Source organism: Centroberyx affinis, unplaced genomic scaffold, assembly GCF_046629955.1.
Source record: "Centroberyx affinis isolate AG114_WGS23_722 - 3 ecotype Tasmania unplaced genomic scaffold, CSIRO-AGI_Caff_v1 ptg000814l_1, whole genome shotgun sequence".
NCBI classification, from domain to species: Eukaryota; Metazoa; Chordata; class Actinopteri; order Beryciformes; family Berycidae; genus Centroberyx; species Centroberyx affinis.
In genome coordinates this window covers 166899-185447 of record NW_027279416.1, presented here as the reverse complement: position 1 = coordinate 185447, position 18549 = coordinate 166899, and the positions used below count along the sequence as shown (strand labels likewise).

General features: G+C 44.4%; 1 protein-coding gene across 1 annotated transcript; it reads left to right on the top strand.

Annotated features, from left to right (window-relative positions):
• The first annotated feature begins 1626 nt into the window (after positions 1–1626).
• On the top strand, positions 1627–15045 carry adamts15a (ADAM metallopeptidase with thrombospondin type 1 motif, 15a). Its single transcript, XM_071520633.1, has 8 exons — positions 1627–2683; positions 6486–6618; positions 6748–6915; positions 9219–9505; positions 9760–9943; positions 10051–10226; positions 11927–12102; positions 12266–15045. The coding sequence occupies exons 1-8, from the start codon at positions 1757–1759 to the stop codon at positions 13059–13061; spliced, it is 2847 nt and encodes a 948-aa protein (XP_071376734.1). The 5' UTR covers positions 1627–1756; the 3' UTR covers positions 13062–15045.
• Positions 15046–18549: the final 3504 nt, after the last annotated feature.

Below are 18549 nucleotides of genomic sequence, written 5' to 3'. Positions count from 1 at the left end.
GTCTGAACTGGCTTTTCTACGGACAACAAGTAAGCATGGGTCCTTAGCCTAGCAACCATTCTTGCGTTCTTAGCAACGTGCTGAGAGCGGAAAACAAACCGGTGCAGCAGACCTTGATCCACCAGGCGGCTTGACGAAAGTGACCGCACCCCTGGGCTCCACACACATTTTCTGTGCTCATATCAAACATTGCTTTGTTATCAGTGTATATTGAAAATAATAATAGCAATATTTGAAAACGCTGCTTGCGACATTTCCTAGAAAACTTTTTGGGCATTTTGAGGGCACAGTGCACATAGGCTAGCCTATTTTGTAATGTCTCATTTCTCTATTTTTAAACAAGGATTTCAACAGTGTAATTTCTGGTGAAAACCGACCCTGCATAAAGCGTAGGCTATGGGTAATATTCAACGGGTTCAACAATTGCTTTCAGTGTTGTACCCTACACATTAGTGATAAAAATCTTTTTTCCATCCACGTGGTATGGAATGACGTCCCACTAATGTACTCTGTGATTAGTAACCTAATTAACTAAAACACATAACTAAAGGCTCCTGTTTCTTCTTCTATTGTCCGCAAGATGTCGTACGTGTTTTACACTGAGAAGCAAATCTTACCACGATGCATCCATGTGAACCTTGACTAAAAATTACTATAACATTTCTCTAGGGACTTTCCTCAATAGTGAGTGTGGAACTTACGCTAATAGTGAGTTTATAATGACCTTATCTTACTTAATGGTATTTATTCTTTCCTATGGTCTCACTATAATATTTCTATAACATTCCTGTAGGATGTTATATTATAGTTTTGGTGTGATGTTTCTGTAGTAGGTAGCCTATATCCTTCTAAAATGTATTTTTCGCAAGGGAACAGTTCTCAGCCTTAAGCAAGGGAAAATAAGTCGTTTCAAATTAACAACACAAACTGCTAAGATGACATGTTCGGCTATCTGGGGAAATGTGTAGCCTACGTAGCCTACACTACCCGAAAAACACATACAGGCATATCTTGATGTTCCTCAGTGTGTCAAAATGCTTGTGCATTTCAGAGTTCAACCAAGTGGTGCAATGACGTGATGCACTAGTTTCCTATTTCCTGCGTTTTGGCTGCATAGTCACTGCACGTTGCCCTAGTGAAAGTCACAATACGTTTCCTATAATGGGATTAATATTAATATTCATATAGATTAATATAGCATACGTGCTGTTTGGGTTATAAATCATTTTATTCCATGCAGCCAACTTGCATCTACTCCGCAGTAACTTGGATGAGATGCAGATGCGATATGAGGCAGGCAGTGTGCAGCACAGCCTACAAAGCCCTGGCAAGTGGAAGAGCTAATAATTCATGTTAGTCTGTTAGGAGATGATGATAGGCCTGCTATTTGCTGAGTTTCAAGTGGCCGCAGAGAAAGCCCGAACTGAGACGCACGTCCAATGAGCGTTCCCAAAGACAACCCCCTCCGACAGAGAGATTGAATTTCCATATTTTTACACATGACGAAAATGCATAAAGTCCACACAAGGCAGCAATCGACTCAACACACACAGGTGGAGGATGGGAATGGGTCATGACCAGGAGGAGTTTGCACTGAGTGGACTTGTAAGAGCTGCAATGTTTTAGAGCGCTGTGCCTTGGATTATACTCCTCATCTGCATCTGTGGCTCTCACCGCTTCCACTCAGCTTGCAGATTGAATATTATTTTGTTTTCTTCCCTGGTCATTGCATTCTTTACTGAATGCAAACATCGTCATGTTTATCAGGACAGCTTTTCTCCTCTACTTTGTGGTCTCATTCTCAAACATTGTTCGTTGCATGGAAAGTGAACTTTGCTTCCCCATCAGACTGGATAACCAAAACCATGAGAAGAGGAATTTTGACAACGACGTGGAAATCCTTAAGGGGAATTGTATCCTGAAAATACGAGCTTTCCAGCAGGATTTAGTGCTCGATTTGCATCAAGACTCCAGTTTCCTTTCCCCCTCCATCTCTACCCAAGACGCGTTCAGGCTCTCCAACACCGATGACCTGAGTCGGTGTTTTTACTCCGGTTATGTCAACGCCGACCGATCTTCTTACGCTGCTTTGAGCCTCTGCAAGGGCGTACAGGGCGCATTTGGCTTCCAAGGCTGGGAATACTTTATCAGCCCGGTCCAAAATGACACCAGAAGCGCCGAGAGTGCGCACATTATCCGGCGCAGAACCAGCAACAACCTGAAGCTCGACTCAACCTCTAGGTGCGCAGTGGACAGCGGCATAAGCCCCGAGGTTGCGCAATCACTGGAGAAATACAAGCAACTAAAAGATTACAGTAATGTGACCGAAACGATGCTGAAGGGCATGGGGAGATCCAAAAGATTCGCGTCCATCCCCAGATACGTGGAGACGCTCGTCGTGGCCGATGAGTCCATGGCGCAGTTCCATGGAGATGACCTGAAACATTACCTCTTGACCTTGATGTCAGTGGCGGCGAGGCTCTACAAACACCCCAGTATTCTCAACTCCATCAGTATCGTAGTTGTGAAGTTCGTGGTGATAAACGAGGCGGACAAAGGACCTAAGGTGTCGGGGAACGCAGCCATGACGCTGCGAAACTTTTGCACTTGGCAGAAAAAGATGAACAAGAATAACGATAAGCACCCAGATTACTGGGATACAGCAATCCTGTTCACTAGGCAGGTAAGGGTTGGCTTTGATCGGGTCGGCACTAGAGGTTCTGAGGGAACAGCTGACGAGAGAATGTGGTATTTTTATAAGGCATTGTTATAAAGCATAATTACGGATGGACGTGCGTAATTAGGTGTGTTTTTGCGTTATAGCAGATATTTATTTTCACTTTATTAAGTCCCATATGATGATGATGATGATGATGATGATGATGATGATTATGATAGGTCTAAATAGAAACCTGTGTAAAGCGTGTCTATATTTGACAAGACAAGAGCTTGTTTAACCAGACTTTACATGACAGCTTCTCACTCAGCCACTTGATCACTGCCTGCTGCCTGCCTTGATTGGATTGCTCTCAAAACATCCTCTCCACCTCTGGTGAACTCTGAGACAAAGCACACACTGGATTTATAGGCCACCGATCCCATTTGAGCCTTGACGCTGAGGCTAGGTCAGGATGGAAATGACCTGAGCTGAACAGAGCTGAAGTCTTGTTTCCTCTTGATAGATCCTTAGAGGGATTGTTTTATAGATTTGGAAAACACCTCCAAGTTCTCTCTGCACTCCAAATATTTGGCAGATGAGGCAGGTCAGAGATGAAGTCACTGCTAGCATTCATTGCTCAATGTGTAACTCTACTGACCTATGATGAACCGTCTGCCTTGTGAAATCTGGCCCTCTGGATTCAACTTTAACAGAGTTGGCAAAACAACCCAGCAGATGCATATTTAAGTAATGAGATACGTTTTGGCTAATTCATTAACCTTTTTCACTGTACAGTCAAAGAGTTACAGCAGGCAAGCATAAGGATGTTCATACATCTCCAGTAACTTCTGCCGATACAATTACAGTCTCAAAGCATCCTCCAATAGAATGAAAGAGCCAAAAAGGTAACCCAACGCTGTGCTGAATGACTTTTGGCCAGTGTCACTAATATGACATCAGACAAGATCACATTATACCTTAAACACAGGCCTGTTTTACCTATAACTTTACCAAATTTAAGGACCCTCAGTGCCCAGAGGGATGCACTAGTCGGAAGTGTCTTGTTTCTCTCAGTCGTCCCATTCTTCCTCCAGCTGTGGGTTTTCCAGCCCTACCCACCGCCTGGCCTGCTCCTCATTAAACAGGCCCCTGAAGGGAGAGGAAGGGGGGGGGGGGGATGGGAGGGTGGTCCTACATGCATGTCAGAGATGTTGTATCCCCTCCGTGTTTCTGCCCCCACCTGCTTGCCCCAAGTCTGAAACAAGCTGCTCCAGAGGGCCAGTTGTCCACAGCTGCATTCGGCCTGCACTGCTGCCTCTCTGCAGCCCATTCTCCACTCTTCCGTCATGCTTTTCCTCTCTCATTCACTTGCGTTGTACCTGTGGGTGTATTTGTTGCTGCCAGGTTTCCCTGCACTCTCACTCTTTCTTCTTTTGGTCACTACACCTCAAAGATAAATTGCATTTATGCTTCAGGTATGTGAAATACAAAATCTAGGGTGTTACTGGGCTTTAGGGTCATATGCGACAGTTTGGATGTTATGCACTCTTTGGCCAGTTTACGTGACCCTGTTCACCGAACTGCACCACTCCTACAGACAGTGAGTCATGTGGCTGTGGTTTGCTATATAAAGCAGGAAGACAGGCATCCAGGGATTCAGTAACTGTTTGACTGAATGTTAGAGTGGACAAAACGAGTGACCTAAGCTACTTTGATCCTGGTGTGATTGTAGATTTGATACACAGTCACAAGTAACAGCTGCTTCTCCTCAGCCTTTGGCAAGCACCTGTGTAGGGTTTACCAAGAGTGCTGCAACAAATAAAATATCTTGTCAGTGGCAGTTACAGTATTTAGAAGCTAACAGAAGGGCCACAAGCAGGCAAATATTGGTGTAAATATTGGTGGTGTGCAGTATAAGCAATATATTATTTCTTGGCTGACTTACTTCCACAAATTTCAAAGACAAATTAAAATCCTGTGCAAAACCTTCAGGACCTAAACACTTCAAGGCATATGGTAGTAAAGACCTGATTGATTATAGTTGGCTAAATGTAAAACATGTAAAACTACCAGCTCTTGTAAGTCTTTGTATATCAGGTTTACTCATGATATCAGCAGGCATTCTGCCATCCAGGCTTTGGTGTAGCACCCATACAAACATACTCACTCCTTCCGGACTCATGGTACCTATAGAATTTCTACATTTTCACTACAAATACCAAACAAGTCAGTACTCTTTTTTGATAGGGCGGTGCACATATGATTATGTCCACTGACAATTGCAAATCAGCAAAGATAAACATTTTCGAAGACAATAGTTCATTTTCTACAGATTTATGATGTGATGACATTGCAATTTAGTCAGCGGTATTGTGTTGGTTTACTACATAGACTGAAGCAACAACCTCTGTCTGCTGTTTACCAGCCCACAGAGTAATTTGAAGGTTTTATGAAGACCAACTCAGTGTTGTCCAGAGGCAACTGCGGTTGTCTTTAAACTCTGTTAAGTATGTTGCGTGATTACTCTGTTAAGTGAGTTACACAGAATGCTCATTGTATGTGAACAGCCCTTCTGCAGAAGATTAGTAATAGATTCTAACCATAAACCTGCCAAATTTATATTTCCCCTGAGAGGGAGGACTGGTAATACTGTAACTCTACAGTAAGTTTGCCATTAACTTGCATGATAGACCCAGGATAAAGAGAGAAAAGAGCACACCCAAATATTTCCACATTTCATAAATCTTGTCTGTGATATTGCTGTATCAGACCCATGTCCCTAGTCCCCATAGTCTTTAGTGTAGTAAAGTTTACATAGTGCTAGCTGTAACTCTGCACATGCTCCCTTTAAAAGCACCCAAAGCCCTATTATGCAGCCACTGGCAACCTTACCAGTATAGAGGGAGGACTGTTCAATGCATTGTAATCGGTGCTCAAAATGAAATGGAAATATCTCATTGCCGAGATAACGTAACATATTTTTTATTTTTTTCGTTTTATCAAACTGCAATAACGCAAAAAAAAAACAAAACAAGATAGATGACAGATGTGAGAAGTAGGTCATAGCAAAGAACAAACTCATTGACACTGACGCTGTTTCTTTTCTCCTGGTTGTCTCGCAGGTTTTATTTTTTTGTTAATAAATGTTCCCACATACAGATGTCGTCTGGACACATGAACACATCTGGATTGGATTTGCGCTGGCCAACAATTATGGTTTATTCTGTCAATAATTTGTCATAGCACTTGAGGTCTTCACTTGGCAAGGTGTTTTAAAAGTACAATCAAAGCAGCGAAGAATAGTAGGGGTTGCAGGATTTGGGTCTGCAGTAAGATGGTCACAGTGCTTTATCTCTAATGGCTGCCCACCACTGTCCTGCATGCCCGGTGCTGTGGGGACAGCGCTGTGCAGGGAGCGGGCAGAAGGGCGTTTCTGTGCGGCGGTTACTCCAGCAGTTGTCAGTGAGCCCTGTGATTAGGAGGTTCACTCGACTGCTCCAAATGGATACTCACTTAGATTGTGTTTAAAACCTTGTGGTGGAGAAATAGGTCATTTGGAAACTCTGCTTTTGGCGTGGAAATGTTATGATTGGGGACAGTTGCATTACCTCATAGAAGAAGGTGTGCTCCAAACACTCTTGCCCACTGAAAACACTTAAAGTGGTGGAGCTTTGTCTAACACTGTAGAATCTTTTCACAAACTGTAGTCGTAATCTTATTATTATCGCAACAAGCAGAGAACATCAGTAACATGTTCACGGCTGCTTTCTTCTTTAACATTGACCAACTTAGCAATCCAGTGCATACGTTTTGGTTCTCTGTCCAGGACCTATGTGGAGCTTCCACCTGCGACACCCTGGGCATGGCTGATGTTGGCACCATGTGTGACCCCAAGAGGAGCTGCAGTGTGATTGAAGACGACGGCCTGCCTTCAGCCTTCACCACAGCTCATGAGCTCGGTAAGCCCAGCCGACACCACCCGTCACACAATACACATTTCTTCCATGCCGTTTCCCGTAGCCATAGTCCCCGCATTCTTGAAAGACGCGACATCTGACGTTTCTGCCGTGCCTGCTTCCTCCTGACAGGACACGTGTTCAACATGCCACACGACAACGTGAAGGCCTGTGAGGAGGTGTTCGGGAAGCTGCAGGACAACCACATGATGTCTCCCACGCTCATCCAGATCAACCGGACCACGCCCTGGTCTCCCTGCAGCGCTGCCATCATCACCGACTTCCTGGACAGTGGGCACGGTGAGTTGGCGTGACCCCTGACCCCCTGTGATCGGCCATAAAGAGCCTGGAGAGCCTCATAGTTTGAAGAGGTGTGCAGCCGAGCTCAAGACAGACACACGCTGTTATTCAGGGAGCTTGAGGCCCCCGCCTCTCATTGGTTGGAAACAAACATCCAGTTTGGTGTTGGCAACGGCTTGATCACATTGGAAGAGCACATGCTCGTCCCAGCATTCACATAATCACAGAGCCTTGTCTGTTGTTGGTTCTGTGTCACTGGATCAAGACCTGGCTTCCATGCAGTTGTTGAGGAGGAGTGGACTCACTTTGCATTGACATTCTTTTAGTTTTTACCCCATTTTTCTTGGTTGACAGCCTCCTGATTTCCTATATAACCACAATAATTTGGTAAATGTCACTGAGAGCACTGAGTTGTTAATGATGATGTGAGAAGCTTCAATGCTCCAAATGTGACATCTGTCTATCCTACTAAAGTACTATACTCATAGGAAATATTGTAGAAAGACAAAAAGAAATTCATTCTGTTGGATGCAGATTGTTAGCCAAACAGGCCAGACCACAGGACTTGGCCTCAGAGCAATGCTAAACTTTTATTTTAAACTGCCCCACATCTGTCCCAAATTAGAGGGGTTGTTCTAGGGAGAGCCACCACAGTGGTTTGGATGGAGAGGTGTAGTGCCCGATGTTTCCCATGCAGGTTTACTACAAATAGAAGAGCTGTTTGCTCCGTTCTCTGTCCATTTCAGGGATTGTCTCAGTACTAAAACCACTAACTGATCCACAGAGAAAAGCAGAGGTATTGAATTTTACTTCCAGCGAGTGATTTCTGTTTAACAAAAACAAGCTAATGCTGTAACGTGGTTTCTCCTGACCCGCTCTCGTAAATGCATATCCAGACTTCAAAAAGCAGTGGGGAAAAGACATGTTGCCACATGTTTGAGGCAGTTTTCATGGAGTGCTGCACACAAAATTATTTGTAACCTGTTCATTGCTCCACCCACACACAATACCGGCCACTGTTTCCAATGATTGTTTATTGGAGGGAGAGTGGGAGGGAAGAGGTGAGGTTCAGCTTAACACAGTTCATCAGTATAACACAGGTGGCAAAAAATAACACAGTTCATCAGTGCATTTCCTCTGCCAAATTTGCGGTGAAATGGGAGGAAACTAATTTACCACCAGTTACAACTCATGCATGCACTACCTGCTGTATCTGTTGTGAATTCACATACAAGTATAAACAGTTCAAAGAGAGTGAACCATGTCTTTTTTCCCCCAATACAAACTACTTCTTTTGGAAGTGTGAATTCCCCTTGAGGGTGAGAAGTTGGGAGTGTTTGTGAGTGATAAAAACGACCTCCTACAATCCTTCCCATTCTCTGATGTTGATCTTTCATGTTTCCAAGCACCTGCTCGTCAAACTCTTACTATTATTAGTCTGTTCCTGGAAAGGTTTCTGTGTGTCATTTATTGTAAATGGGGTTTACGCCTCTGCCCTTTGCACTCCTTATTAGTTGCGTGTGTTTTTGGTGATCTAGGAATTAAAGCTTATTCTATGATGGCACTCATTGCAAACTCTGGGTAAAAGCATCACTTAAATACTAAAAACGTAAATGTAACTTTAACCATGCATCTCAAACACAAGGCAGCTGAATCTCACACAGCAAGGGTGGGGTTTAACATGAGAGGGACAAGCATGTGGGTAGGGTGAGAGGGGTTGATGTGCCCCCATCCTGTGTGGTATATAGTACACTGAATCAAACAGCACTTTCTGAAGCCCCGCCTTCAAAGGGCCCAAATCACAAGGTCACTCCCCCCGCTAACACACACAAACACACACACACATCAGTACATACTGCTCTGCACAGAATGTGATGCAGGCTTTTGCAGGTTTCTTGAGGGGCAGAGAAACAGAGTGAATGTGATGAAAAGGATAATGGCATAATGACACGTGTATAGAAAGCATTGTTTATGTTGATGATTTCTATTCTAACTTGGCTGCACACAAGTTGCGTCACCAAAACTAGCTATGATCCCTCTGTGAGAGATATTTATGAATTTCCCCCTGCATTTTTTGACATCTGGCACCAGATACTAAAGATACTCTTAACAACACATTTTTACAAAAGAGTTTTATTTACGGATCACTGCCAAGATTTTAAAGATTTTAGTGCATAAGATCTTATAAACATCTGTAAGGAATGGGCTAAAGTGCTCATGGTTGGCAAAACCCCCCCAAAAAAAGTTGGTGATCTCAGAGGCGGTTGTGTTGCCATGTTGCTTACTGAGTCTCTCTCTCCTAGGGGAATGTTTGCTTGACCAGCCTCAGAAACCCCTGGCCCTCCCTGAAGTGCTTCCAGGAGCGTCCTACAGCCTGGACCGTCAGTGTGAGCTCGCATTTGGAGAAAGCTCCAAGCCCTGCCCCTTCATGCAGCCACCATGCGGCCGTCTGTGGTGCACAGGAAAGACCAACGGGCAGCTGGTGTGTCAGACCCGTCACTTCCCCTGGGCGGACGGCACCCACTGTGGCGACGGACAGGTCTGCATCCGAGGGATCTGCTCCGACAAGCAGGAGGTCCACAATGCTAGGGTAAGGCTCTCTGTCTCTCTCTCTCTCTCTCTCACACCCTCCCCCACACACACACACACACAGTTATCAATATCATCATATACCGCTCTTGTTCCTCTCTTGTTCACCTTTCCAAGAACTCTCTGGTCAGTGTAAAATGTGTCATGTCTGTGATGATGGGGCTATTGCCTTTGGAGATGACTGAGGTGTGATAAAGCAAGGCCTGTGTTGTCGTACCTGCTGTAATAACCCACTGCTGTGTGTGTATCCCCCAGGTGGACGGCCGCTGGGGGAAATGGGGCCCGTTTGGATCCTGCTCTCGCACATGCGGAGGAGGAGTCCAGCTGTCTAAACGGGAGTGTAACAACCCAGTTCCGTCAAACGGGGGTAAATACTGCCAAGGGGTGCGGGTCAAATACCGCTCCTGCAACCTGAACCGCTGCCCTGACACAGGTACGAGTTGCTCAAAACACGAAACTATGTCCAATGACGTTTTCCCCTAGAGCAATTCCACCTCTGACCCCCCCCCCCCCCCCCCCGCACCCTCTCCCCTCCCCTCTGTGTAGGTAAGAGCTACCGCGAGGAGCAGTGCGAGGCCTTCAACGGCTTCAGCCTCAACAGTAACCGCCTCTCCCCCTCTGTGGTGTGGGTGCCCAAGTACTCCGGAGTGTCTCCCAAAGACAAGTGTAAACTCATCTGCAGGGCTAACGGCACAGGCTACTTCTATGTCCTGGCGCCCAAGGTAAGCAGCTCCACCTCACAGTCTTTTCTGTGGTTTGTGTTGATCAATGTAAAGATAATTAGGGAGATTAGACAACTCATTTGAATAAATCAAGGCTGGATAAGATTTCCTTCTCAAATATGGATTGGATGCATTATGGTTCTAGGTCGATCTTGTTGTTTTTATGTGCAAATTTTGCTTTTCATCAAAGAGCTACCGCAGACATAGTCTAATAGTATTATTAAATGGTATGGTAACTCCCAGAACCTCTTTTTAGATAGGAGACCAAGATATTAGTCAGTGCATGTGGATGATCATAAACATAAATATACTCCAGCCAGCTGCCTCTGGTCTCAGTGAAAAGAGAGCAGGGAGGAATGAAGGGGGGGAGGAGGAGAGCTTATCTCTTTCAGATAGCGGGGTGTGGAGTGAGCTTGAGCAGGAGTCCCAGTGACAGAGTCAACCCATGGTTCACACTTCACTCCGTCATACAGGCGGAGGAGGAGAGGATAAGAGCACCCAGGGGACACGGAGCTCTGAATCAGAGAGCAGCTGGATGTTTTAGTCACGGCTTTGAACAAAAACAGGAATTTACCTTCTGCGTACAGTTTTTCTTATTTCTTACATGCTGGCATTGAGCTGAACTATTTCATTCGGGGGTAGCTTTTTAGACATGGTAATGCCATGTGATGGAAAACAATGTCTGGGTCAGGGTCCTCACAGCCATGTTAAGCTAACTTATGAGTCACATATTTGCAGACAGACTAGCGGTGAGGCTGATCTGGTTGAGTGGCTCCCGTCAGGCTGGTCATGTGTTAGGGTCACGGTCAGGCTGAGAGGACCAAGGCCAGACTGGATAGAAACACTATCAGGTAGATTTTATCTACACTGAAGGTAAGAAGGTAAAGTGAGCTCACAGTCTTCCCTTGTTTGGGTGCATGATGCAGGTGAAGAGGACTGCAGAGTGCAAGTGGGTCATAGTGAAAGATTTGCACATCTGAAGGAGATCATCTGTTCATTTATTCTCACACTCTGCTGTACGGGCTTTTCAACATCCACCTGTATGCTAATCTGGCTCAGGCATGTGGCTCAGTTGCTCCGTGTCTTCAGTGATCACAGCATAGATTATTTATACATATATGCAAGTATGCAAGTATGTAACTGATATCACCCTCAGTTCTACTGTATTAACATCAGCTAGGATTAATGCAGGGTTAGAGAGGAAGGCTTGTGACCAGAATATTGCCAGTTCAATTCCCCAAAATGGCTGAGGAAATGTGGGCAGGGGACGAGAAATGCTCTTCCTTCCTTAAGAGTTCATGTGCCCTTGAGCAAAACAGTTAACCCTCAACAGTGGAGCTGCTCAGCTGACAAACAATAGAAGGCTGTGGTTGTACTGGGCAGCTCCCTGTTGTGAATGTGTGTATCTTTCTGAGTGTGAAGAATACTGCTGCTGAAAAAACAAGCAAGTGTGCTCTTATTTTGTAAATGTGGACTCAGTTGTGTGCTGGAGGCTCTGTTGTGTTGTTCCTGTGTCTTGTGATGTTTTTATTGTCTACTTTTTGGGAACTTGTCTGTTTTTCATTCTACCACAGTGAAGCCATGGGCAAATTTCCATGTAGGCCTATGGACAATAAAGTTTATATTCTACTCTGAGCCAACTTTCCCCTGGACAAATGAAGGTTAGACAAATTAACTGAAAGTGTGTTTGTACGCTCCAGGTGGTGGATGGAACCGCATGCTCCCCAGACTCCACAGGAGTGTGTGTCCAAGGGAAGTGCATCAAGGCTGGCTGTGACGGTAAACTTGGCTCCACCAAGAAGTTTGATAAGTGTGGAATCTGCGGAGGTGATAACAAGGGCTGCAAGAAGGTGTCAGGCCTCTTCACCAAGCCTATGTGAGTAAAACCCTCATTGTGATGGGATACGCCTTTAGAGAACGTTGCTCTTAACAAAATTTATGTATCGCATGAATAAGAAATGATTGGATGATTTTGATATTAACGTTATCAAGGACAGCCTGAAGAGCTCTTATTGACTGTAATGTGTCTTGTCATGCAGACACGGCTACAACTTTGTGGTGATGTTGCCAGCGGGTGCAGCCAACGTAGACATCCGTCAGCGAGGCTACAAGGGCATGATGAGTGACGACAACTATTTGGCGGTGAAGAACAGCGAGGGCCAGTACCTGCTCAACGGCAACTACGTAGTGTCAGCTGTGGAGAGGGACATCATTGTGAAGAAGAGTCTGCTGCGCTACAGCGGCACGGCGGGCCTCGCTGAGACTCTGCAGGCCATCAATCCGCTGGGAGAAGCCTTGACGGTGGAGGTGCTGTCCGTGGGCAAGATGACCCCTCCTCGCATCCGCTACTCCTTCTACCTGGCCCGTCAGAGCAAGGAGGACAAGACTGTGAAGAAGGAAGAGCGTATGCACTCCCACAACAGCGTCCTGGCCGAGGATAGCGTCAAGGAGAACGGAGGAGACATCCTGAAGAAGACGTCCTACAGCAAGGAGGGCTCCGTTCTTGGAAAGTGGGCGTCATCGGGGTGGGACGAGTGCTCGGTGACCTGCGGCAGCGGGATCCAGCGGAGGATGGTGCAGTGCCTGAGGCCGGACGGGAAGCCGGCGTTGGACTGCGATCCTGTGCAAAGGCCCTCGGCCACCAGGGTTTGTGGAGACCCGTGTCCTGTGTGGGATATTGGGAAGTGGTCGCCCTGCTCCAGAACCTGTGGGAAGGGCTTCAAGAGGCGGCCGTTGCACTGCACCACCCAAACTGGGCTGCTGCTCCCCAGGGACCACTGCACCAGCATACGCAAGCCACAGGAGCTGGACTTCTGTAACCTAATGCCTTGCTAGTGACTAAAACCTCTAAACTCCTCTTAACCTATATCCCATTTTGAATGGACTGATATGAAACCACCTGTAAGTATCACACACCGATCCAGGACTGTCTATTTGGTGCAAGTATTTCCACCTGCAACATTGGGACTGGTCGAACATGATGGACATGATGTTTGGAAGAACAACAAGAGTATAAGAAGGAGAGTGAGAGAGCAGGATGAATGCCTGAAGATGTTTTTCATTGCTATTGCTCTGCCTTCAGGAAACATTATCCAGGTCTAACTCTGATGGTAAAACAACATCATAGAAGGTCACAAAATATATTGTTGAAACTGTTGTGCAGATACAGAATGCCCATTTGCAAGCAATCAATCTAGTTTACCTTATGAGTCTGGAACCCATTTAATGTCATAATATTTCAACACCGCAGGGTTCAAGTTTTAGTTGGGTTTTGCAAGTAGATCAGTGCAGTGTTACACCATGTGGCTGGAGAGCTAATTGTCCACAAAATTGTTCCATTCACTTTTCAAAAAGCAACAGTTTGTGGGGAAATGTAACGGGATTGACATTATTGAACAACTCTGTATAAACTGGACCCAGATGTATTGCCCTTGTGCTGCACAACACTTGATACGGCTAAAAGTCATATTTGATCCCTTGTTCAATCCAGAGGGAGAGTCCATTTACAGTAAATGGTAAATTATAATGATGTAGGTTATGTGTAATGCATAAAATGTCTACATTGACCATTTTTCGCTCCTGGCTTTTCAGGGAGTCTCTTAAAATCTTGAAATAGATTCTGAAATGAAATAGATCCACAGCATTTGTGTTGTTGTACAGATGTAGCCTAGTTTTTACATTCTTGCTGCACTGCTGCTACTCTGTTGCTCCAACCCAAAGATTTTATTTAGAACCGCAGGATCCAGTGATTCCAGGATTCCAATCCAGGAATGATGCAAGGTGAATGGATTTCTACAATAGCTACCACTGTATCGTGTTCAGCATGTTTTACTCCTGGAACTTTCACAGAAACATGGCTAGCTTTTCAACAATAACAAAAGGGGGCAATGCACCCTTGCATTTCCCGTCTTCCATGTGCTTTCCTTGAAAACTAGGAAGAAATCACCTGCACTGTAGACATTGATTCTCTGCAGACCTCACTCAGCACCAGTCATGGAAACAGTTTAAACTAGAATCTGAAGTCACACTGGTGGCTTTTGTGAAAGATCTATACAAAACAGGCCAGGAAACACTGACCACTGGTTTGTCTCTGTCAGCTGGTGTGGCCACTGGGTCATAATGATTTCATCAGGCTGCACCTCACATCGCACTGCTCAGCTGAGATATACTGTAGGCTTAGTCTGGTATCCAACACCCCCATTCCCTTCCACGTACACACACACACACACAGACACACACACACACACACACACCCACACACACACAGATTGTGTCCTCCCTTTGACATGTTTGACTTGCTTCCTTCCTTGGCCTGCATCATTTGAATTTGACCGAAACCATTGTCTACTCAGTTCATAGTGTTCAGCCAGTCGTGCAGCTCCGTTAAGTCGTGCCTGTCTGGCACAGTTACCATACATAATTTATTATTGATGAAACGATAAAGCGGAGGAGAAGAAAAACTGGCAAGCCCTCTGTTAGGCTGTACAGAATGTGTGTTCCCCTGGACCTCCTGGTCCACGGCCCCACAGCCTGAGCCAAGCTGTTCTTTCTACACACTTGATGAAATCCTGTAATCCATTATATTCTTGTTTTGGTTCTTAAAGGGGCTGCATTTCCAACTAAAAGATGGTTCCTATGTTACTTGGGATATTTTTGTCAGCTTTTGCACTTTGTACAGCAAAAGAAACCAATGACCTGCATGGGCTGTCTTGTATACTATGTATACATCTATACAGCTGTGTGCAAATAAGTAATGTAAATACTTTTTTAATTTTTTTTTCTTTTTTGTCTACGCTGGCATTTGTAATTGTCTTTGACTTTAAGATATTTATTCCAAATAAAGCCATTAATTAATAATTGTAACTGTATTTTTCAATTGTGTGTTGACATCATCCATCCCTTGGCAGGGTGCAGCCGTACTTATACATGTACCAAGTCTTTTTCACTTGTGCCTGTTTATAGCATATACATTTCTAATCATTGGTTTAGGGGATACAATGTGAGTTTTTGTTTACTGTATTTTCGTCAAGAATTGCGAAAAAATAAATTGCACACGAAAAGGCAGATAAAGTCTAGGGAACATAAATTGTGTGCCAGTACATATGCTCAAGTATTCTGCTGCCTCCCTGTGAAATATCTACATGAATCAACAGCTATAGTTTGGTGCAAATGTGAGATGGATGTCCAGCAAGCTTTCTGTCTGTACAGCATCCCACTGTGACCTACAAACTCTACTTGAGCATGCTTTTTTTATCAGTCAGCAATACATGGACAGTTCAGACATGCAACTACAGATGTTTTCCAGTGGTTGTGTAGCGCTGTGAATCCGCTCTCTCTCAAACTGTCTGTGTCACATCCGAGAATGCAGCTGTGTGCGTCGTTGAGGTGGAAATTCTGAATTGTGCTATAATATGGTATTTTGACTTGATGACTTAGGTATGTCTGAGGACACAGATAGAAAGAGGTCAGAGCCTAGCGCAGGAGGTATTGTTCCAAACTTTTTTTTCCTATTTCACACTGAAGGCAGCGATGTGTCAGTTGCAAGAAAGGTTGATTTGTCTGACCTACATAAGAGCAGATCGCAGAAAACCTGGAAGCGAGCCAATGGAAATGTTTATTTGTTCCCCTCGTTGCCTTGTGCTCAGGTTTATAGTGGGATCTAGTTGCAGGTTTGGTGGGTTTAATAGTGCCAGAATCCTTATCAAGGAGAATGCTTGCTTACACCGGCTCCTCTCAAATGAGGCTTTTGATTCGGAAAAATAAATCTGGTACTTTTGGGAGGCCTAGAGGATTAATGGTCCCCAAAACAGTTTGTAGTTCTTCTAATATACACATCCTTTTGGAGTGATACTAACCTTTTCTGAAAAACAGAACATCTGCCCACTGACTTCCCTTAAAGAGCGTAACAGTCAGAGAGGCTGTCATGTAACTGAAGTTGACATTTTTTATCGTGGTTCATCCTTAAGCAAGACACTGAACCACTGCAGAACAACCCTTTGCATTGAACAAGTGGGTGAAAGGCGTCGCTGTGGTTTTATCCATGTTACCAATCCTGCTTCACCCACCATTGGCCATTTTCAGTCTTCATTCAAAAGACATCTCCAGGACCCACAGTCTCCTCTGGTCCTGTGCCTGAAGATGACTGGACTGATGACTGGATGGAATGTGAAAGGGGGGAATCTTTGCAAGAGAGGGAAAATCCGACCTTAGCAGCCCATCACTGCATTTCCTGTTTAAACAAACTAACCCATAAATCCAGATTTTTTCCTCCGGTCTTTACAACCCCCCTCCCCCCAAAAGAGGCTTACCCTTAATTGGTGAAACCGCTAAAAAATAGTCAACAGCTGAGAATTTCTGGAGGCAATTAGGGTGAGGGGTCAATGACAAATTTTCTATGTGGCTTCTGCTGTCTGATCAGCAGCAGATTTTTGTTTTTGCAGCTATTGCTGAGTCAGATCAACCCGGCACCACAGACCATTTTAAAGATATTCGCTCTCAAAGACGTGCTTTGTACAAAGTTCATGTGATACTGACTGGGTACATGGTAAGGCCCAATGAGAGGCCTCATTAATGCACATCTCTGAGGAGGTCTGCTGACTGCAGCAGGAACAGGATCGGTCTGCAAACAATAATGATGACAGATTCACAGCTGACCTCCTCTCATGGAAAACTATTCAAAATGATTCAGCTTAGCGAGGCTCTGTGGTCTAATATGTTCACTTAGTGTTGAACTGAATGCCACTTTTTTAACACATTATGTTTCATTGTCTGGTTCGAGCTCCACCAACCGCCAAACACCATCGACACGCCAAAAGTTCTCTGGCCATTCTCTGAACACTAAATACTTTAGTGGTGTGCTGTCCTATTTAACTTAATGGGTAGAGTATGTACTAACACTATTAAGCAACTTACTTTATCCCATAAAATATCCTAAACATATCCATATCTAGAGATTTATGACCCAATCTGGGGTCTAAAATTCGTTCAACGCTTCATAACAGTCTGATATAAACATTTATACTGCAGTCATGGGGAAACTGTGCAGGAAAGCTCTCTAATATTGATGTTGATTCAGAGCCACAGCAAAAGTTGATACTGGTGGCACAACATCAGCAGAGCGTTCTGGCTCGACTCCAAGTCTAATACAGATGGTTTGGACACCTGTCACTGTAACAGCACCCTTGACCTTGCTTGATGGGTGTCATGTATGAGGAAGCGTAGAATGGGACAGAGAAGATAATACTATTTCTGGTCTGCTTTACTCTCTCTCATCATCATTAGCCCCATAGTGTAAATTTTAGCTCAGATTTTAAACTGTTTTGACATGTCTCTATTCAAATCCCATCATTACTTATGAATTTAAATACATCTTTAACGCTTAAATATGTCAATTTTGGGGGGTCCAATCAGAATATCTGGTTCATAATGGGTTCCAGCAGAAAAACAGTAGAAGAAAAACAGAAAGCATTGAAAACAATCAGCTGTGGGAAGGATTGTGGTGGTTGCTGCATAACTGATTGGGCAGAAGATAAACCACTAACCTCTTTTCAGTGTGAGCTTGTTTGTGTTGTGTGTCAGTGACTGTGTGGAGAAATAAGGGTCACTGAGGACAGTCCTTTTGCCTCAGCTTAATGTTTACTCAGATAAAGAGAGCTAGGACCAACAAAAAGGAATAATGATCACTTTCTGGACTCCCACGATTAGCGTTAGTGTTCTGAATGCAAAGCTCTTGATAGCAGGTTACACAATGCAGACATTTTATATCTTAGCAGTAATATTAGGCCAGTGTAAAGACTGACACCAGACACCACGAATACCACCCTTTCACACCTCCGCATTGGGAATGAATGGAGATTTCCCTTTGAAGTAGCTCTCCTTATAAAAAAAGAGCTGTTAAATTTCCTGCTGTATAATCTACAGTAGTATCAGTGCCACTACAACAATAGCAGCAGCCTCTAGTTTTTCAGGCTCTAGGACAGATGTGAAGACAATGGTGTGAATTTAAAGGGTGTGCTTCTTCTTCTTCTCTTGCTATTGAAGAAAAGTAATGAGAAGGAGTAATTATCCAGAGAAACTATACTTCTGGTTCTCTTGCATCTGCTTATACATGGTTTATTTTAGTTGACATGTTAATGGTTCCAATTTCTGTGTAGTGTCACAGTAAACATCATCATCTGAATCATAAATTCATATTGTGTTATAACCAACTGAGTTAAAGAGAAGGTTACAATGCTCAGCACCTTCCTCTGCCCAGTATTTCACCAGCAGTTGGACTGAGTGGAGGGACTCCAGGCTACATCATCCATCTCTAACCCCGAGTACA